We start from the raw sequence: 22,166 nt of genomic DNA, 5'->3' as shown, positions 1-22,166 counted from the left end.
ATTAGGCCTGATGTAAGCTAGGCCTTTCACATTGTGTATTCCTAGTCGTTTGTGAAGAGGACCACGTGTAATGTGAGGCACTAAGATACTGACTGACTCCCTCAGAGTAGGTTATGTAGTGATTCAATAAGTGAAGTGTTCCTATGAATCATCATGACTAAAATAAAAGGAAAATGTTGGAGAAATTTTTAAAATGTGGATTGCAGGAAAATGGTAAACAATAGAGAGATAATATGATTTATTGCTGAAATTAAATTAATGATTGACTATAAATATCCTTGACTGTTAACTTGATTGAACTCCAAACACTGTCTGAAAATCTCCTGTCTTAGTATGAGTGTGCTGTATCTCATTCCCTGCACTAATTCCAATTTAATTGCCAGTTGCCTCAAGGCACTTCAATAACAGTAACAAATGATTTGATTTAGTGGACCTCATCAGACTGCATTTTAAATGCAACTCAGCAACCCCACTTGAATTCCAATGAAACACTCGCATAGCCTTCTGTTTACTAATGATCCACCGCTGGAGATGTCTGATTGAATCCGAGTCGTGAGCAATGGGACCTGCGTTGTAAATGATCCTAAACCCGAGCAGACAGAAATACCGACCTCATAACCTAACATTAACCACCTCTCTGCAAGACTCGTACATTATTATCAGTGGAATTGATTACTGATGATTCAGTCCTACCTCACATTTGAATTTTCATGAGAGGGATAAGCAAAGGGGTCATTGAATAGTGATAAGAAAAAGTAAGAACCCTGTATATTGTGTGTGAGAATTTAATGGTGGTTCTTCACAGATCCTGTGTGAGTAAAACTAGCCTGTGTTTCCCTATCTGTATTCCACTCCACTCTCAGCGCAACAGGAGAGCAGCCCCAAAGTGATGCCAGGTCACACACGGGATTAAAAGGATTGTGTTTTTCCTGCAGTCCTGCCTTTAATGGCTTGATATCACTACTTAACATTCAGCACATAGCTCATAGTGTAGGCATCGTTCAGGGTGGAGCTGCTATCAGCCTCTCTCTGTGAACAGACACAGACGACTCCAGAGGCTGCTGGAGCACAGGCTTGATGGGGATTGAAAATAATAATTCCTCTTTTAACATCCCATAAGGAGAAGGCATTGATTATGTGATTGACAGTTCTAGCATCCTGTGTATTGCGTAAAAAATACATCTCTCAAAGACAATGACTTCCAAGTCAACGTCAATCAGAAAAGTGTATAAAGTCAAACTGAATGTATTTCACGCCTGTCAGGGGGGTTAGTTTAGGTAGAAACACTTTGCTCTTTGAAAGAAGCGTTCTCCTCAGAACACTCAGAGTCTCAGGCTCAGAGTTGAGTGACCCAGTTTCCCCACTGAGTGTATGTTTGGTCCTGAAATAACTGTGTCTGTGTCTCTGTGTGGTCTCCAGGGACAGACATGGCAGTGTTCTGTCTGCTGTGTGCCAAGCGGTTCCAGACCCAGAAGGCTCTGCAGCAGCACATGGAGGTTCATGCAGGGATGCACAGCTACGTCTGCAGCCACTGTGACCACCCCTTCCCCAGCCACACCACCCTCAAACGCCACCTGCGCTCACACACAGGTAAGGACTGCATCTGTGTCCATTGTCATCTTCATCATCACTATCATCATCACCACTACTGTTTTCATCATCATCATCGTCATCATCATCATCACTGTTTTCAACATCATCATCACCACTGTTCTCATCATCATACCACTGCTGGCTTGCTTCTGAAGCTAAGCAGGGTTGGTCCTGGTCAGTCCCTGGATGGGAGACCAGATGCTGCTGGATGTGGTGTTGGAGGGCCAGTAGGAGGCACTCTTTCCTCTGTCTAAAAAAATATCCCAATGCCCCTACACAGGGCAGTGTAGGGGCATTGGGATATTTTTTTAGACCAGAGGAAAGAGTGCCTCCTACTGGTGCCGTCTTTCGGAAGGGAAGTTAAAACGGTTGTCCTGACTCTCTGAGGTCATTAAAGATCCCATGGCACTTATGGTAAGAGTAGGGGTGTTAACCCCGGTGTCCTGGCTAAATTCCCAATCTGTTCCTCAAACCATCATGGTCACCTAATAATCCCCAGTTTACAATTGGCTCATTCATCCCCTTCCTCTCCCCTGTAACTATTCCCCAGGTCGTTGCTGTAAATAAGAACGTGTTCTCAGTCAACTTACCTGGTAAAATAACAGAAAGAAAAGAATCATCATCATCGTCACTGTTCTCATCATCATCAACATCATTACTGTTTTCATCACAATCATCGCCATCACTGTCATATCCATCAACATCATCGCCTACTCTAACACACAATCCAAAGCTGCAATGAGATTCCCATAAACCTCAAGCTTTTAATCCTTAAATACCTTGAACTACTACTTCTCTCTTGGCACTAAACTGAAGTAGCATAAGACCAGAGTTTTTCAATTACAGTCAGTTTCACTAATTTGATCATGTCTACATTCACTTAATGTTAATAAACTCCGCAATGATTCACTTTCCTGATGACAGCAATGCTCCAATATGGCCAGTGTTATGTTTGAGGCTATTTAATCCGGTGGATGTTTTTAGGTTCTTAGACACAGCCTTCTAGGCCCCTGCGATTCATGTCTGTCATTTCTACTGCAGTTCACCCCAAATGACAGAGCAAACCTAAATAAATATCTAAAGAACAGCAAATGTCTGTGTTATTCTCTGAGAGTTAGTCAGTGGTACCCTAAGGGAGAGGGAGAGGGAGAGGGAGAGGGAGAGGGAGGGGTAGGGGTAGGGAGAGGGAGATTTTTACTGAAAGGTTGCCCCCTTCTTCAGATCCACGTCTATATTGAATAAAAACATAATTGATATGAAGAGACAGAAGGGAATCGGGGTTTGCCCATCGTTGTGTGTCTTGTTTATACCACGGTCATCTTGGTAGTGTCATTGTGTAAATGTCATGTGTCTTGTAGCATGGGGGGCTTTGTGAAGCACCAGGCTATAATGAGCAGTGCAATGTATTGTCCCACTTGGCTGTTGCTGTGGACACTGAGCTAATGAGACACATAGGTCATTGCAAATGACTCAAAGCCACAGCCTCAGATAGAGATGGATCAACTATGGAGAGTCCCACATGTCTGGAAGACTTCTATTAGCTGTTGGCGAGCAGCCAGATGGAGTGTCCTCACATGTCATAACATTATTATATACAGTATATTCTATTCTATTCTATTATTATTATATATATCTGAAAGCACAATCTTTTTTTCAGCCTGATATGCAAAAAGGTTCTGTTTTTATTGAACTGTACAACTACATCTATCATATGCAAGTAGTAGTCACGTTAAAATAAGTCTTTGATACTGTTTGTTTGCTGTTGAGCGGAGGCCTACCTGCACCGTTTGATACGGTTTAGAATTATGACAGCTGTGATGACGTGTGTCCAACCTTTACCCAACCTGTGTCTAATCTGTGTCTTCAGGTGACCACCCGTTTGAGTGTGAGTTCTGTGGGAGCTGTTTCCGGGACGATGGCATGTTGAGGGGACACAAACGTATCCACACAGGAGAGAAGCCTTACGAGTGTAACGGCTGTGGCAAAAGGTTCAGCCTTAAGCATCAGCTGGAGACCCACTACCGCGTGCACACAGGTTAGAGAGCAGTGTCTGGCTGTAATAACACACACACAATCAAATCAGAGCGTAAATCAGAACAGTGCATGGTCATAATAACAACACACTCACACGTCAGATTGTTTTGTGTTCATGACAGCATACACACAGGTTAAACCAATGTGTGTCAGATAGTACCACTGGTTTTAGCATATAGTCAAGGAAAGGTTTCACGAGTATGCCGTTGTATTCCTATAGGCGAGAAACCATTTGAGTGCAAGATCTGTCACCAGCGATCCAGGGACTACTCTGCCATGATCAAGCACCTGCGCACCCACAACGGAGCGTCGCCCTACCAGTGTACCATCTGCCAGGACTTCTGCCCCAGCCTGGCAGCCATGCAGAAACACATGAAGAGCCACAGACCCGAGGATGTGCCCCCAGACTGGAGGATAGAGAAGACCTACCTGTACATATGCTACGTCTGAGCAGGACTTAGACACTAAGACACACTATCCTAGGTGTGGGCAGGTTTTTCATCGTATTCTTTCCTCTGAAAGTTGATCATTTCTGTGGTTTGATTGGTTTTTATCACGAATTGCCGCAATTATCTGTTATTACATTAAACCTGCGTATGTGTTGAAGACTGAAAGACTACTGGTCAGGTTACCACAGCAGTGAAAGTGTTGCACTAGAAAGGATATTGAGTTCTATCTGCTGTGACTGTGATTGTGAGATGTAGAACCCAACTTCTCTGGTTTAATTGCAGTACTATACTACATAGATTGATTGAGATAAACAATCATTTCCTGACTTATTATTTCCTGTTATAGATTGTTTGTTTTCTGCATGTTTTACTTGAATGTTCTCCATATGCTTGATTTCATTTGTGTATTATTTTTCAGTGAGCATATTACACATATGATTTTCCTTACCTGTCAGTTAGTCTGTCTGCTCATGCTGATTGACAAGCATTAAGGTGCAACAGGTTTTGATATTTATGTCATGCATCGTTTTTGTTACCAAATAGGTGTTGGTTATTTTGACCCAACCGCAAGGCCGTTTCTTTTGTTATTAGAATAAGTGCTACCTCTTCAATCTTCAACTTTTGCACAGAGGCAATAGCACATCTTAGAACTGGTGTTTTTCATCGTGTTTTCATCCATCATCTGTAGCTTTAACTTCAAATGTCCTTTTATATTGGTGAAGCGGCTTGAAATGTTCTGAGAATTAATTAATGGAATTGTTTCGGACGGTTGCCTGTTGGGTGGAAAAAAAGATTTGAAAGTCTTCAAAGTGACTTTTATGTGTATAATTTTTTATAAGTTCAATTATAGCAGTCTGTTAAATCACAGAATTCGATTTTTCTCTAAGTGATGAAAAGAAAGAAAATGTGAATAAATGTGTTGGCTTTTTTACTAAACGTGAAAAGATGATTCTGTAAAGTTAAATTACTAAAAGCAGGTTATCGTCAGTTGTCTGTTGCTGTAAATGTAATTGTATCTTATTTCTAGACGAGAGCCAGATGAGGGATTCTCTGATTTAAAGATGTTGTATTTTTGTATTACAGTGATCTGCAATTTGTTTACATTTGATTTGATTTATGAAACATATTTTCTTGTGTGTTTTGTAAGTCTCTGGAGTCTGATTTGAGTAAGAGCCCTCCCTGTGCCTCTTTTATAAATGGAGAATAGATGTGCTGAATACATGTACGAAGTACATGTATGTTTTATTGATCGTTGTTGTTCCTGGTTGTTTGTTTATTGCTAGTGAAGAAATTATTTTCACTGCCATGCCGTAGTAGACCCTATTGTCTAAACATTGTAATTTGAAACAAGATACTTCTCATGACTATGGTATTATGCCCCAGGCACCTCAAGCCTCAAAGCAACGAGTGAGATTTTCTTTCAAAATGTTCTGTCATGTCAAAGTAAAATTTGGATTGTGAATTCATCAAATGGGGAAAAAATGCACAGAACACACAGAATACATAGCGGTGTTGTTAATCATCTTTATAAAGCTCAACGTTGGGCATAATATGGGTCTAACACTATGGCCTTCTAGAACAAACAGCCAGCACTCAGTGCCATGAAAACAATTAGAAGTATCAACTCATCTTCACTGTACTGCTATCTATTCTATACTGAACAGAAATATAAACGCAACATGCAACAATTTTTATGATTTTACTGAATTACAGGTCATAAAAGGAAATCAGTCAAAAACATTAATTGGGCCCTAATCTATGGATTTCACATTGCTGGTCAGGGGCGCAGCCATGGGTGGGCCTGGGAAACCATAGGCCCACCTACCTGGGAGCCAGGCCAAGCCAATCAGAGGTTTTTCACTACAGAAGGGCTTTATTACAGACAGAAATACTCCTCAGTTTCATCAGCTGTCCGGATGGTTGGTCTCAGACGATCCCGCAGGTGAAGAAGTCGAATGTGGAGGTCCTGGGCTGGTGTGGTTACACATGGTCTACGGTTGTGAGGCCGTTTGGAATTACTGCCAAATTCTCTAAAACGATGTTGGAGGCGGTTTATGATAGAGAAATTAACATCCAATTCTCTGGCAACAGCTCTGGTGAACATTCCTGCAGTCAGCATGCCAATTACATGCTCCCTCAAAACTTGAGACATCTGTGGCATTGTGTTGTGTGACTAAACGGAACATTTTAGAGTGGCCTTTTGTTGTCCCCAGCACAAGGTGTACCCATGTAATGATCATGCTTTTTAATCAGCTTGTCGATATGCCACACCTGTCAGGTGGATGGATTATCTTGGCCAATGAGAAATGTGTAAATAACACGGATGTAAAACTATTTGTGCACAACATTTTAGAGAAATAAGCTTTTTGTGCATATGGAAAATAGCTGGTGTCTTTTATCTCACCTGATGAAACACGGGACCAACACTTTACATGTTGCATTTATATTTTTGTTCAGTGTACAAACACATGCACTATAAGGATCTTAGGATTTCCGTGGTGGACCAAAACTAACAGAGCACTTTGAAAAAAAGTTTTTCTTTGATCTTTCTATGTTGTAACAAAACGGAAGTTGTTTTATTTGGTGTGTGTACTATAAGGATGTGATGATCATCATTTAGGTAGATATTATGTCAATGTTTGTCTACCTCAGCGCCAGTTCAGTCAGTGTTTGTCCTGGTGTCCAATCAGGGTTGTTCTTCTTGCCATGTGTGTTAAATCCTTTTGCATTACAGCTTTGTAACACTGTGTGTGCAAGTGTTTTCTCAGTGTGGTTTCAGGCACAGCTCTCTTTACGCATCAGTGTTCTGTGGCATGATGAAAAAAGAATAAAACTATTTTACAATGCAGGTCTTTATTGTGTCATCAGTCAAGTAAAGTGAGTTCTTACTGTCTGTTTGTTTCTGCATACTATTCACATGCACTACAGGAATATGTTCAATATTTGAATATGTTAGAAAATATCCAAATGTAAATCCATGACGGTTGAGTTAATAATAATAATAATAATAATAATAATAATACATTTTATTTGCGCATTTCAAAATACACCAAAGAAACATAAAATAGCAAAAATAAACATGATAATGTTGGTTGTGTTTCCCTGTCTCAATGTAGCATGCAGCTGAAGTCATGACAGGCGGTTTGGTGACCCTTAGTGGCACGATGCCAGACTAACAGCTGGGTGGGTTTGACTAGTTGCTACAGATGAGGGAAGGGATAAGTCTCTGCCTCTCTGCCCTCCCTCCCTCTGCTCTACCACACACATTGTTGTGTCCACCACTAAGCAGAATGGCAGCCATACAGTAGCTGCATCCAGTCAATAACAAGAGGGAATTCTTCATCACAGGTACTACCTTTGTTTATGTTCTTGTTTCTATGTTTATTTGTGGGTTTGGGATGTGGTGGTATAGACCATAGCAATGCTGTGTTTACATTTTATAATGGAAACTCAGTAAAAATGTAATTCTAACTTACTGAATCGAAAAACCAGTGGTGTAAAGTACTTAAGTAAAAATACTTTTTAAATACAACTTAAGTCGTTTTCTGGGGTATCTGTACTTTACTTTGCTATTAATATTTTTTGACAACTTTTACTTTGCTACATTCCTAAAGAAAATGATGTACTTTTTACTCCATACATTTCCCTGACACCCAAAAGTACTAGTTACATTTTGAATGCAGGAAAATGGTCTAATTCACACACTTATCAAGAGAACATCTCTGGTCATCCCTACTGCCTCTGATCTGGTGGACTCACTAAACAAATGCTTCATTTGTAAATGATGTCCGAGTTGGAGCGTTCCCCTGGCCATCTGTAAATAAATAAAAAACTAGAAAATGTGGCCAGCTGCAATATTTATACTTTCACTTTTGATACTTAAGTACATTTTAGCAATTACATTTACTTTTGATACTTAAGTATATTTTAAAACCAAATACTTTTAGACTTTTACTCAAGTATTATTTTACTGGGTGACTTTCACTTTTACTTGAGTCATTTTCTATTAAGTTATCTTTACTTTAACTCAAGTATGACAATTGGGTACTTTTTCCACCACTGCGAGAAACAAAATAAAAATGGAAACACAGCATTGCTATGGTCTATACCAACACATATACTGAAAACTGTTTTTCCACCAGCAGAGCATAGTGACAACACAACATGACTTGGATATAGTAAAGAAGCTTCTACTTTGTTTGCAATGATGGAAAAGTCCACTAGTGTATTACGATTGTGCTGACATAGAACTATCCTGTCCTGTTTATGTAGTTGATGAGCATGAGATCCACCAAATGTAATGGAGCCATTTTGAAAAGATGAAAGGTGGGCTAAATTTAGTTACACATGTGCAAAAAGGATTATCTCCTCTGTAATCTCCTGAAATCCATGGTCATGCTCTGTAGACGAGCAGATTGATTAAGAGCTGGTGATAATGTAATCTCCTCTGTTTAATTAGTGTGAGCATGGTGGGCAGCTAAAGCAAACCACATTACACACCATCTGGACTGGAGACAGACTGGAGCAGCAGCCCTGCTCTTATCCACCCTCTCCATCGTTAGTTTTTACAACAAGACACAAACAAGGACATGTCAACGCTTGCTCTATGTTCTTAGACTGGATACAAGTGTCATCCTGCACACATCATTAAAAACTATTATTGTTAACAGGATTTTTGAACCTGCACAGGTGATAAACTTTTTTCTAGTTTGTCTTGTTGACGGTATAAACGGTGGACACTCCTTTCGGTTTGTCTCGGTTTCCACAGAGGGCGATTCCAGCCATGTTCTCCACGGTGATCTCCAACAGTTGTGCACTCTATGGGGACTATGGCAACTATGGACCTCCCCCGTACCCCAGGAAGAACATCAGACCCAGAGCTTCACTTCGACACAACACATATAACCCATACAGGCCATACCTGAGGAGGGTCAGTATAACATCTCAATATTCACTGCAAAGATGACTGGTTTATTATTGTATTGTTATCAACATCTTCACTGTTTGATTTCAGGTGACACCTTACTGTCTTGATGTCTTCATTGCAGGTGGACACAAGAGTATCTTTAGCCAATCCCAATAAAATCTCCAGGACCACCAGTAGGGGTCAGTATGTCACCATGCCTGTTCACCATCCAAAGCTGCATCCACTGCCGGTCAGTCAGAGGATCATCCAATCACAGCACAAAGCAAGACAGACCAGGAGTGCTGAGAGGTTCTCCAGTTATGATACAAGCTCCTGGGTTGAGAAAGGCTCTAGTAAACCTAGTAGAGGGAAGAAAACACAGAACAATGCCACATCTTCTTCTTCCAAGAGTACAGGAGACAAAAGACACAAGAGTTCCAGTTCTAATGGTCGCCAGCACCATCGCTACTTCACCAAGGATGGCATGTGTCGTGGCTCATCATACAGCTCCAAGAACAAGATGTGTGACCTGATCGGCACCCTTGTGGATCTGAAGTACAGCTGGATCCTATTTGTCTTCACCCTGTGCTACATCGTCACCTGGGCAGCCTTCGCAGAGCTCTACTTCCTGGGTGCCTGGCTGCGTGGTGATATGGAACACATACAAGACCCGCAATGGCAGCCATGCTTTGAGAAACTGGACAGTTTCCATTCGGCCCTCTCTATCTCCATGGACAGCCAAATCATCAACGGCTACGGCTCTAGAGTGGCCTCAGCCAACTGCATGGACGGGCTGGTTCTCATGATGGCACAGTCCATCATTGAATCAGTGTTAGACACCCTGATGCTGGGCTGCATCCTGGCCAAGCTAGCCAAGCCTAAGAGGAGGCTGCCCACTCTGTTATTCAGTCAGCACTGTGTGGTCTCTGAGAGGGATGAGAGGCTGTGCCTGATGTTCAATGTCAAGACTCTGAAAGAGACACACATGCTGGTGGCAGAGATAAGAGCCAAGCTGATTAAATCTCACCATACCAAAGAGGGAGAGTTCATCCTGTTGGAGCAGAGAGAGCTGACTCTGGGCATGGGGCCAGATGAAGCCAGGCTGTTCACAGTGGAGCCCCAGACCGTGGAGCATGTCATTGATGAACAAAGTCCTCTCTGGGGCATCAGCGCTGACTCTTTAAAGTGGGAGACCTTTGAAATTGTGGTCATGGTGGACGGAGCCGTTCAAGACGCAGGTTTGTACTGAGAGGTGGGGAAATCTGGAGTTGGAATAAAATAACTGTTTGGGCTATTTCAATCAGAAAAACTTGTCGTTTTTCAAATTAATGGTTGTGAGTTATTTATATGTTATCATTATCAAAACAAGGGTAAAGGGACCTACAGTATCCTTAATGCCTGGTTCGGACAGCAGACGTATATAATATAATATGTATTTCTTCTCAGGCACAGCCTTCCATGTGAGGACCTCCTACACGGAGGATGAGATTTTTTGGGGACAGCGCTTTAAGTCACACAAGCCACTAGCTGAGAGGGGGATTGGTTCCAATCACAAGACCTCTGATAAGAACTATAAGGTCCAGACTGCCACTCACAGTGACAGAGAGATGGCAGTGAGACAAAGACATGAGAGATCTCCTGGACATGACACAGACTCTGTCCCCTCCAACATGTCGACAAGGAAAGTACATTACCAGTATTTATCTGATCAAATGTTACTGTGCAACTCAGTCACTAATAACAATGGCACAGGAACTAGGAAACTTAGTAAGAATGAGTTCTTTATATAAATATTGACGTTTGACAAGTCGGCATAGAAGTGTTAATCAACGTTTATGAAATCAAGACACTGTACATATCCTTCAGAATGTTTATACAATGTAAATTGTATTAGTTCTTGTTGGTCTACTTACAGTATGCGAGAAATAACAAAAGGTATCTCACTGCCCATACATCAAGCTCTCCCAATTAAGATTTAAATGATGAGTGTCATTTAATGATTGTATTGCCATGTGCTGTGCCGATTTGAGAAACGTACAAATGAATGTCAGTATTATTGTCTATTCACCAACAAAGGGGATATCTCATTCACATACCATCATAGACTCTTGCCAATGTTGATATTTATGTAAATTTACAGTATGTGTTACAATTCCCTTTAATCAATCCAATATGTTTTTGGATGTAAACCCACACTCATTCTCACACAGCCACATCCACCTCAGGTCACAGTATACAGACGGACAGACGGACAGACGGATAGACAGATAGACTTATTAGAGTGGGTTTGACTTGGTGGGTTTGACTTGTACATTATTTCATCTGACAGTTATTCAGATGAGCCAAAGAGATGCAGGCCGTTTCCGGGATGGTGCTTGGACAGTCCGAGTGTAAGGAATGTCTTCGCTGGCAGTTATCCTCCTCACCTGGCTCTCTCCAGGCCTAATCCCATACCACGCCCATGGGAGACAGTACATATCAAAGGTACCTTCTGCTGGCTGGCATTCTAGGTGGCAGATTAAATCTACAATTTTTCATTAGGAACATCTTGATGTTCTCAACTTACTGGATTAATTAACCTTGCCGTAAGGTAGAAGAGAAATTTTCAAAAAATACTTCTTACCCATACTTACCTGTAAACAGATGAAAAAGTCCACATTTTATCATGTTTTAAGTAACATATTTATTTGTATATCCTTGTCAAATAAAATATGATTCACTCAACCCCCAAAAAATGTTGGTTGGTTATTTTTTGTACTGCACCTGATGCAGAGTAAATTGTATATACTGTAACGGGTATCCCGTGTGGCTCAGTTGGTAGAGCATGGCGCTTGCAACGCCAGGGTTGTGGGTTCATTCCCCACGGGGGGACCAGGATGAATATGTATGAACTTTCCAATTTGTAAGTCGCTCTGGATAAGAGCGTCTGCTAAATGACTTAAATGTAAATGTATCCAGAAATAATTGTTTTTTAATAATTCATAACAAAAACTATACAAATGCATTTATTTGTTCATTTTGAGAGAGAAACTGAAAATCTGTCACCTCACCAGCAGGCAGAACAGTGTTCATTTTGTTCTGGAGTGTCCTGGTGAGAGATGTGATACCTTTGGTTTCCAAATGAGTCTGACTGGGATTGACATGATATGAGGCTTTTCAACAATCTGTAATTATGACCTTTGCTCATGAAGCTACAATGTTCAGCTAATAATGTTCTGTCTGCCAAATGGATGCTCTGTTGGCACAGGTAAGGGTGTTACTAAGCAACCTGTGCCTCTGCCTGCCCTATCAGTGGCTTGTGGGGTATCTCTGGAGATGTTCCCTCCTACAAATAACTGGTTGAGCCTGCCTCCATAGGCCCCATGACCTCCTTGGCAAAACAACAGGTTCATTCAACAGCGCAGAACCATTGCTGACCTCACTGTCTCTTTGTGAAGGGAAAATCCAGAGTTGCATTCTGTGAAATGGCAAATAGTCGACCAGCTGCGAGCGGAGCGCATCTCTGTCTCTAACCTAACACAGGCCTACAGATGAACGCTGAAGAGCCCACTACCACACTCTCCTCTGGACAACAGAACATACAAGGGAAACATGGTAAGACTCCAGGCATATCTATATATCTATGTCTCTCTCTTTACCCCTATTTACTTTCATTATCACCTTGATACCTTCTCTGTTGCCCTCTGTCTTTAGGCTATCGACTCACTCATTGAGTGTCAACATCACTGACAACAGATGTTGTTTCATAATTCCTCTGTCTATTTACTGTACATGTACTAGCTGTCGTGCATGTTGTTTAACAACAACTATGATGATTTATTAATGGTTTTTAATAATCTATTGTCAATCCTCATAATGTATTTCAAGTACATGTACATTGTGTACTTTTTACTAATGTAATGTATTATCTGCTAGACAGCTAGAGGATAACTTAAAGAGAAATATATGCATACAGTGCATGCTTTGGGTTAAAAACAGCTGTTGATTATATGGGTAAATTACAATGTTTAAGCATCATGTTGGAGTAGATGGTTTTTAGATGGGATTTGTAAATATATAATGCCATCCTATTTTCCTACAATATCTCATTGCATGAGCTAGAAATTCCCTGTAGTATTTGACATTTTTGGTTTTAATTATGTCTTGCAATAGAAAACAATTGTAGGTAGTCTGATTCACCTGCATGTGAAATACCTGCTGCATAGGTCTGGTACTGTGTAGAGTAAATTGTATTTATTTATTTTATTTAACCTTTATTTAACTAGGCAAGTCAGTTAAGAACAAATCCTTATTTACAACGATAGCCTTTCCAGGCCAAACCCTAACCCAGACGACGCTGGGCCAATTGTGCGCCGCCCTATAGAACTCCCAATCACGGCCGGTTGTGATACAGCCTGGAATCTAACCAGGGTCTGTAGTGACGTTTCTTGCACTGAGATGCAGTACCTTAGACCGCTGCACCACTCGGGAGCCCCAAATCCATATGTCTGCAGCACAAGTCTGACACATTGGCTGGGATTCTCACACATGGCTATGAATGATACATTGTGCTTCAGTTCACACACCTGGACACCTGTGACATTATCTACGCACCTTTACATACCTGCCATTCAAATTCCATACACCTGGACAAACCCTCCGGAGATCTCTTGTTTCACAGTCATCCTAATTAAATCTGTTTGATAAAGGGGATGAATAAGGAGGCGTCCGTGTGTGTAGAAGGGGAGGGGTAGTCAGCCAAGAAGAATAGGTTATCTTCATATCCAGTGTTCCAGAAGACTGATATGAATAGTGTGTGTTGCATTCATCACATCTGTTGCAGAATCTTGATGGAGATACATTATCTGTGATTGAGAATCCTGTGGCTGTCAGTCATTCTTTACACCCAGAGAAGACAGGAGTGGGAGAGGCCCGAGTAGCTCAGAGTCAGAGCTGCCATGCCTGGCTGAGAGGAATCCACTCTACAAACCACAGTAAGGTCAATGCCTGGGTGGTGCACTGTCTAATAGGGCTGAAACCACAGGCTATCATTAGTTGACAACATTATCCAATTAGTACACAAACAAGGCATGCTATTGTAACAGTTTAACTTTAGTCCGTCCCCTTAAAGTTATACTGTTACACTATATAGTCTAATCTAATTAGAGAATATAGCAGCATTAAGCTTCAGTACTTTAGTATCTCATTGTCTTAAGTTAAAGTTGTACAGTAAACATCTACCCCTCACAGCTGCCATGCAGACTTTATATACTGTAAATCAGTTGATTATGACACTGCCTGTGAAATGTTAAGCCTTCATCTTTGTCACTGGTCAAGTTCCCTACATGTGGTATGCTTTGTTCACATCCTTAGTTGTGTGCAAGTTGTAGACTGTGTAATGGCTGTTACATGCTGTGTCGCTATCTCTTCCACTCTATGTCAGTGTGACAGACAGCTAACATGCCTTTTATCAGTATACCTAGGCCAATTGATATCTTATCAGTGTCTAATTCAGCTGTTCTCCAGTGTCAGCCAATAGACTGGTGAGAGTACTGGCTGCTGTGTGTGCAGTAGGACTTCTGGGAGGCTTAGCAGTCGGAGTGTGGTTCCTAGGTGAGACATCCTTCAAGTGTCAAATCATGGAGTGTGAAGAGAATGATGACATGTTCAATGTTCTAATGTTTGTGCAAAACAGATTCCTTGCTGTGGTGGATGAAAAAAGTAGCCCGACAGAAGTAGCCCGACATGTCAGAATATAGAACACTGTATTTCAATATTTTACAATGAGTCTGTTATAGCTGATTAACTATGCATGATAATCATGTCTCACACAATGACAGAGCTAGATTAAGATCATCTGTTTCACATCCACTACGACTATAATTCACTCTGCATGTTGTTGTTTCCCCTCCCACAGCCAGGTTGTTGTTGAGGCCTACCTCTTCCCAGAGTCCAGCAGGGCTAGGGGACACCAAGGAGACGTCCTTCTGTAACGTGACTGAGGACATCTCTGTGGCTGACCCCAGGAAAGGTATGTGCCTCTCAGCCCCTCACTCACCACAGAGATGTCATCTTGGCTGTGTGATTGTCTATGTCCCAAATAACAGCGTGTTCCTATGTAGTGCCCCATAAGCTCCAGTCAAAAGTAGTGCACTAAATAAGGTATACAGCGCCTTCAGAAAGTATTCACACCCCTTTACTTTTTCCACCGTTTTTTGTGTTACAGCCTGAATTTAAAATGGATTAAATGTAGATTGTTTTTGTCACTGGCCTGCACACAATAGCCCATAAAGTCAAAATAGAATTATGTTTTTCAAAAAAATATATGTTTATTACAAATAAAAGCTGAAATGTCTTGAGTAAATATGTATTCAACACCTTTGTTATGGCTAGCTTAAATAAGTTCACGAGTAAAATGTGCTTAACAAGTCACATAATAAGTTGCATGGACTCACTCTGTGTGCTATAATAGTGTTTCAAATGATTTTTGAATGACTACGTCATCTCTATACTCCACACACGTGTCCCTCAGTCGAGCAGTAAATTTCAAACACAGATACCACAAAGACAAAGACCAGGGAGGTTTTTCAATGCCGCGCAAAGAAGGGCACATATTTGTAGATGGGTAAAAATTAAATAGCAGACATTGAATATCCCTTTGAGCATGTTGGAGTTATTAATTAGGCTTTGGATGGTGTATCAATACACCCAGTCACTACAAAGATACAGGTGTCCTTCCTAACTCAGTTGCCGGAGAAGAAGGAAACCGCTCAGGGATTAACGTTCCTGCAGGCTAAGCTCCAATTGTTGTCTGCATTGTGGAGCTGTAGGGCATTATATAGCCACCTGCCCAGTAAAGAGACCTGAAGCCTTAGTAGGTACAAGTACTCTGGTGAGTCTGACTGGGAACCCTCTGTCCCTGTCAAGTTTCGACCTCTTTCTTGTGCAATTCCCCACTTGAAAAGGACAGTCCCTCCACATGAAGATTTTAACTGGATTTCACTCAATAAACAGCCATGGAATCAGTTGTTTGTCTTTTATTTACCATTCTTTGGTTGGCAGTAAACAGGTGAAAAACCTCAAAAAAGAGATGACAAATACTATTTGAGTTGACAGCCCAATCAAATACACAAAATTATCCACATTCACCCCAGATAAACACATTTCTGCCACCATAAAACACAAGGTTTCCACTTTTAGGCAAATGTTTCCCAAAATAGAAACCCACCATTTTTAATCAAATGAGCAGAATCAGTATATTTTCTCTAAATTTGCATTTTAGCCAAATACATTCAAAATATTTTTAGTAGTAAAAAATTACATTTATTTTCTAATCAGTAGTTTTAAGCAGACAAATCTTACATTTTTTAGCCAAAGATTTTTTAGACTATACATTTGTTACTGAATTAAGAACTTGGTTTACTAAGATTTCTACAAAGTTTCAATTACTTTTAACCATTTCAAACAAGTTCTTTGTCAACAATGAATTTGGCTCTTCTTACTTTTCCTTTATACCCCACAAACAACATTTGAAGTTATAAATACCACTGCAAAAGTCCTATCAAAGTTAAGAGTTAAGAGTCTGTGTTTTCCAGAGTATCATTAGCAGTGCACTGCTTAAGTCAGTCTAGCCAAGCATGGCTAATATGGCGCTTACCGGCTGTCTTTCACAGTTTTGTGGAGGGCTTGGACTTGCACAGTCACCTTGATCACAAAGATGAAGTTTCCTTGGTCTTGTGGTGTTATAAATGCTCCTTTCACTGCGGTCTAAAGACAACAGCAGAGCCAGGTGCTGGCACGCCCTGATTGCCTGGAAGATTTGTTCCACCTGGTTCACCACTGATTGAAGGAGGAGGAGTTTCACCTGGGGAGCTCCCAGGCAGTTTGTCAGCACACCTCCCACTCAATCTTCCCACGGGAACCGATGGAAAGATCGTAAATCAGCACCTACATACTGCCGGTCAGCTCTGAGTTTGATCCTCAACTGGTAGCAAGACAACCAGGCGTCGAACATCTCTGTGCAGGACTGTGGTTTGCGTAGCTTCTTTCAGGACTTTGGCCGATGGCCGGTTTAGTGCGGGTTTTGTGACAGGAAGGCAGGAGCTTTGGACCACTTTGACGTTCACGTCTCGAACAATGCCCTTAGCATCTGGATTAACACTCACAACCCGTCCTAGCTTGAATTTGCCCCTCATTGCATTTTGGTCACACAACCAGACAATATCTCCGACAGCAACGTTGCGATATGAAGTGTGCCATTTACTTCTCAGAAATAAGTTTGGGCCGGCAAGCTGGCTCCAAGACCTCCAGAACTTGTTGACCTGGTTCTGCATCTCTCTGAGTCTCTTGTAAGGGTAGTTCGCAAAGTCAAATGTTCTGATCTCACCGCTTGGAGAGGCTCGGCCCAGGAGAAATGTGTTGTCTGAAGCTCGCTGTAGCTAAGGCCAGTGTTGTTGCCCAGGCTCTGCAGTGCCTTCTTGAGAATGCGAACAGCGGCTTCAGCAGCCCCATTGCGGTGAGGTGAGTCAGCAGGGTGAATTGTCCACTCCCATTTGGTACCTTTTTGAGCCGACATCTCTTCTATTGAAGTTCTATTCTGAGCATCCAGGAACTGGTACAGCTCTCTTAGGACAGGTTTGGCGCCGATGAAGTTTGTCCCTGGGTCGGACCAGATCTTTCTTGGGTGCCCTCTAATTGCAGTAAAGCGTTGGTAAGCCAACAAGAAGCTCTCTGTCGACATTGTGTTGACCAGGTCTGCATGAATTGCCCTGCTGGCCATACAGCTGAAGACGACACCCCACACTTGCATTGAGACCCGTTTCTTGATGTCATCTTTGACAAGGTACGGTCCGAAGAGGTCGACTGTAGTGAACTCGAACGGAGCTGCAGGTGTGGCTCTTTCAGCAGGTAAGTCAGCCATTACCTGTTCGCACCTTCTTGCCCTTGACTTTTTGCAGAAAAGGCAGTTATCCACTACTTTTTGGGAAATTTTCCTTCCTTGGATGACCCAGGCTTTCCTCCTCATTTTCAGCAGGGTTGCAGCCACACCTTCATGACCCTCATCGTGCGCCTCCCGTGCCAATAAAGTAGAGACCCATGCATTGAAAGGCAGAAGGGGAACTGCAGCGCCATCCTCCCTGAAGCCATGGATTCTCCCACCGCAGACTAGTAACCCAGATTCTGGCTCTCTGTACACAACCAAGCGGTCCGTAGTGGTAGTTGGGAACGTCACCCCCTCTTGAGCAGCAAGATAGATGTCTCTTATTGCCTCTTGACGTTCTGTGGCGGTGATAACTCCTTTTGTGGGAATCGCCTCCCACTTTGGGGTCTCGATGGACTTTGTTGCAGATCTAAACTTTTTGGCGGCTCTCCAGATAAAAGCAACAGTCTTGATTAGACACTTTAGGCTACTAAAGCGCCTCTCATCCACCAAGTTTAGGACAGCTGCACCAGCAGGAAATCGTCCCACAAGACTTGGAAGACTTCTTTTCGCTTGGGCTCTGGTGAGTGCTGCCACAAATGACTTCTTTTGCATATTGTTAATGCTCTCTCGAGCTGTCACAGACACATCTTTTGACAACATAATTGGCCACTCGCTCTCTGGAAGATATAGAAACTCTGGCCCTTGCCGCCACTCTGAATGGGCATCAAGTTCCTTTGGCCCAGCTCCTCGAGTGATAATGTCGGCTATGTTGAGTGGTCCAGGGATCCACCACCAGTCCTGTAGCCGTGTGCTCTCTTGGATCTCTCCAATTCTATTAGCGAAGAAAGTCTGAAATCCATAGCTTTCACGCTGGATAGCTCCAAGAACAGTCTGACTGTCTAACAAATGGTACCACCTTTTTATCTGGATCTGGGTATGCTGTTCAAAGTACTTTTTCAGGCGGCTTGCAAAGACTGCACCGCAAAGTTCTGCTTTGACTGCATCCCCCTTCTGGTCTAGTGGTGTCAGCTTTGCTTTTGACTCCACTAGTCGAATTGTTAATTGTTTGTTGCAGTTCCACCGCAGGTAGAGGACAGCACCATAGGAGCTTTCACTGCCATCTGAAAAAGTGACAGCGACTGGTTCAGTTGTTGCCTTTGGTGGAGTAAGAGCTCTTGGGAACATTACTTTGCTTAGCTGGACGTACTCCTCAAAAATTCCAATTGCATCTTTGCGGAGCTCATCCGACAGGGGAAGGTCCCATGTGTCCTTGACCATGCTGCACTTTGGTTTTGCCTCTTGGAATGCCCTTCGGACCAAGATAGCCCCTCTTTGCTTTGATGGCGTTGTCAGGCCAACTGGGTCGTACAAACCAGCAACTTGACTCAGCAGTTCACGTCTTGTCAGCGGGTCTGGTGTCTGTGCTCGTACTTATTCTAGCAGTAAGTCTTGCCCAAGTCTCATCTTTTTCTTCCGCCTGGAGAAGTTGACCCTCACCATGACATGCAACATGTCTTCATCCACAATGTAGCCGAGACAGAGCGCCTTGTTGTCTTCCTCCTTAAGCTGATTTGGCAGGACAACAATATTTGGTGATGCCTTTTCTCTTTCTCCTTTATTTTGGCCTGAGAAGACCCAAGGCTTCAGTGCAAACCCTCCTGCTTTTAGAATCAGCTCCACATTCTTTGTGATGACTTCGAGTTTTTCACGGCAGTTGTGGAATGTCAAGATGTCATCGACGTAGCTGTGCTCATGTAATACTTGGCATTCATCTGTGAGGTGGCTGAATTGAGGCAGGTTAGCCGTCTCCCTCATGGCCAGTTGTGCTATGCACCCTGCTGGCTTGTCCCCGATATTCACTCTGGTTATGGCGTATTGTTCCACCTCATCGCCCTCTGAATCCCGCCACAAGAACCGGTGTAGATGGACTTCCCTCGCCTCGAGCCACACAGAATTGTACATTTTTCTGACGTCTCCTAGAGCGGCGTAGGAGCCTTGGCGGAACTTGAGGAGGACAGCTCGAATCGGATTGAGAACGTCAAGGCCTTTCATCAGAAGGTCATTGAGACTTTGGCCTTTGTACTTCTGACTGCTGTTCCAGACAAGTCTTACCGGAGTTGTAACAGAGTGGGGGTTGGGTGCGATAAGATGACTAATATACCAGACAGGTCCATTCCAGTTGGTTAGATCCTCTTTGGTCAGCTTTCTTGCAGCCCGGCGGTCAACCATTTCGTGGACTTGAGCACCATAGGCTTTTTTCCACTGCGGTTCCTTGGCGAGCTGTCTCTCTGTTCTGAGAAAGGTTGCCTCCGCTGCTTTTATGTTGTTTGGCAATGTAGATGGGTCAATGAGCCATGGATACCTTGCATGCCAGTGTGGACTATCACTGTGGTCATCAGCACCAACATAAGTCAGGCCACCCTTAACAACTTCCAGCTCCCTTTCTTCAGCCAGAGTCATTTCTTTGCCACCAAGTTGACAACTGCCGCAGCGACATCCTCCACATTTTGGGGTGCAGGGGGCGCCAATGCTATCCCATCTCCACCACTCAATAAAATCCCGAGTGGAAATAGCAGAATAAGAAGACTTGATGGTAGGTTTGGCGCAGATATGTTCTTCATACATCAATGCTGCTGTTCTCATGGATCTGGCGAAGTGCGCTCTGGACTGGTGTGCTGTAACTGTAGCCTCTTCAAACAGAGCAGGGTGTGTCCCTGCAATTGTCTTTCCCAATGGCCCATCCCATAGTACAAGGTCCCCAACGGTGCGTATTTTCTGTGGGACCAGTCGCCCTTCCTTATGGCTTATCAAAAGCTGTATCTGTCTTGGTCTAACAAGTTCATTTTGGGGGACATCTGGAAAGAATTTTTGGAGTCTTTTGGCTGTCACATGTTTGTGAATCTCTGCAATGCTGTCCAAACCATAGCAGAGGAGTTGGTGGGATCTGACATTGCCTTGCTCTGTGCGGACCCGGATCTTTAGGAGGTACCGTTTTGTGGTGACTTGAACTTTCATTCCTCCCACACCATGGACAACAAGGGTTATGGCTTCACTTCTAAGGTTCAAACGATCAGCTGCATCATGAGTTATATAGTTTGTATCCGATGCCAGGTCGATCAAAGTCCCAACTTTTTGTCCTGCATTGGCCGTGACCTCTAAGAGCATCATGATGACTGGCCACTCCACTATTCCATTCTCTGCTAGAAGACTGGGTTGGTTGGACACAAGAGAGGTTCTGGCTATAGTGTTGCAAAAGGCATTGCAACACTTCTCTGCAAGTTCAGGTGAGAGACTTTTAATGAACTCTTCTTGGGCTTGGGTATAACGCTCTCTTGTGTCACCTCCCACTTTGCTGTTATTGGACCTCTGGACGACATTCCCTTTGGTTATACCAGCTCTCGGGCAGAGGTAATAGTGGTGTTCTGTAGCACGCTGTTCTATGCAGTCTGGCCTCCTGCACAGAAACTCTGATTTACAATAGTCACCTTCCTTGTGAATCTCCAGGCATCTTTTGCAGGCTCCCAGCTTCCTGACAGCATCTCTTTTCTCTGACAGCTTAAGCGTGCGAAACTTTTGGCAGAAATATAGCCTTTTCTTATGCTTGCAGTCTCCGCAGACCACACATCCTTGAGCCTGGTCGCTTAGTTGGGTGGAGGTTCTGGTTCGAGCTTGCCGAGGTTCAGATTTCGGTTTTGGTTCCTCCTCTCTCAGTTGGTCCAGCTTCTCATAGATGGCTTCTTGACCTTGAAGAAACTTGTGGAGGTAGTCAAATCGCTTGTCTTCTTCAGCTTCATCACCTTTGCCAGCTACATGAAGAAGCCATTCCTTCTTCAGGCCATCAGGAAGTTTACTCTCTATTGTCTTTGTTACAAGAGGGTTCTTTATAGCACCGGTCTTGCCAAGCTCGTTCAGATCGACCAGGGCTTTTTCTACAGATTGGATGAGCTCAACAATCCTCCTGGGCTGGTTACCTTTAACTGCTTGGAGTCTTTGGAGCTCTTCTACTATCTCAAGGGCTATAGTTGTCTTATTTCCAAAGCGGTTCTCCAAGACCCGGAAAACCTCCTCAGCAGTTGTGTAAGTTGTAAGGTGAAGGTCTCGTATGGTCTTCTCATCCACACTGTCGAGAAGTTGGAACTTTTTAACCTCTCTGGATCCAGTAGGTTCTCCCTGCATCTGGAGCACTTCCCAGTCTTTTTTCCACCGGTGAAACTCTCGGCGGATGCCAGAAAACTTTGGGAGGGCAGCAGGCTTTAATTTAATTGCTGGTGTGGCCACAGAA

At 42.9% G+C, this 22,166-nt stretch overlaps 3 protein-coding genes across 3 annotated transcripts in view; all 3 read left to right on the top strand.

The window, feature by feature from the left end:
- Positions 1-6,924, top strand: part of LOC139548081 (zinc finger and BTB domain-containing protein 16-A-like) — a 29,225-nt gene extending 22,301 nt beyond the window's left edge. Inside the window, exons 5-7 of the mRNA XM_071357409.1 lie at positions 1,420-1,590; positions 3,461-3,628; positions 3,848-6,924. Coding sequence (XP_071213510.1) covers positions 1,420-1,590; positions 3,461-3,628; positions 3,848-4,077 — 569 coding nt within the window. The 3' untranslated portion in view covers positions 4,078-6,924. The remainder of the gene's footprint in view (positions 1-1,419; positions 1,591-3,460; positions 3,629-3,847) is intronic.
- A 1,921-nt stretch (positions 6,925-8,845) lies between these two features.
- Positions 8,846-11,695, top strand: LOC139548625 (G protein-activated inward rectifier potassium channel 3-like). Its single transcript, XM_071358411.1, has 3 exons — positions 8,846-9,006; positions 9,125-10,220; positions 10,429-11,695. Exons 1-3 carry the CDS (start codon positions 8,860-8,862, stop codon positions 10,770-10,772), a joined length of 1,587 nt encoding a protein of 528 aa, XP_071214512.1. The 5' UTR covers positions 8,846-8,859; the 3' UTR covers positions 10,773-11,695.
- Positions 11,696-12,447: 752 nt separating this feature from the next.
- The window catches only part of LOC139548079 (transmembrane protease serine 5-like), a 33,261-nt gene continuing 23,542 nt past the window's right edge, over positions 12,448-22,166 (top strand). The window contains exons 1-4 of the mRNA XM_071357408.1: positions 12,448-12,576; positions 13,805-13,955; positions 14,488-14,574; positions 14,879-14,992. Of these exons, the coding sequence (XP_071213509.1) occupies positions 12,574-12,576; positions 13,805-13,955; positions 14,488-14,574; positions 14,879-14,992 (355 nt within the window). The 5' untranslated portion in view covers positions 12,448-12,573. The remainder of the gene's footprint in view (positions 12,577-13,804; positions 13,956-14,487; positions 14,575-14,878; positions 14,993-22,166) is intronic.

Source organism: Salvelinus alpinus, chromosome 21 (genome assembly GCF_045679555.1).
Source record: "Salvelinus alpinus chromosome 21, SLU_Salpinus.1, whole genome shotgun sequence".
Classification (NCBI taxonomy): domain Eukaryota; kingdom Metazoa; phylum Chordata; class Actinopteri; order Salmoniformes; family Salmonidae; genus Salvelinus; species Salvelinus alpinus.
The sequence above is the reverse complement of the archived record's forward strand: the minus strand, read 5'-3'. Positions and strand labels throughout refer to the sequence as shown.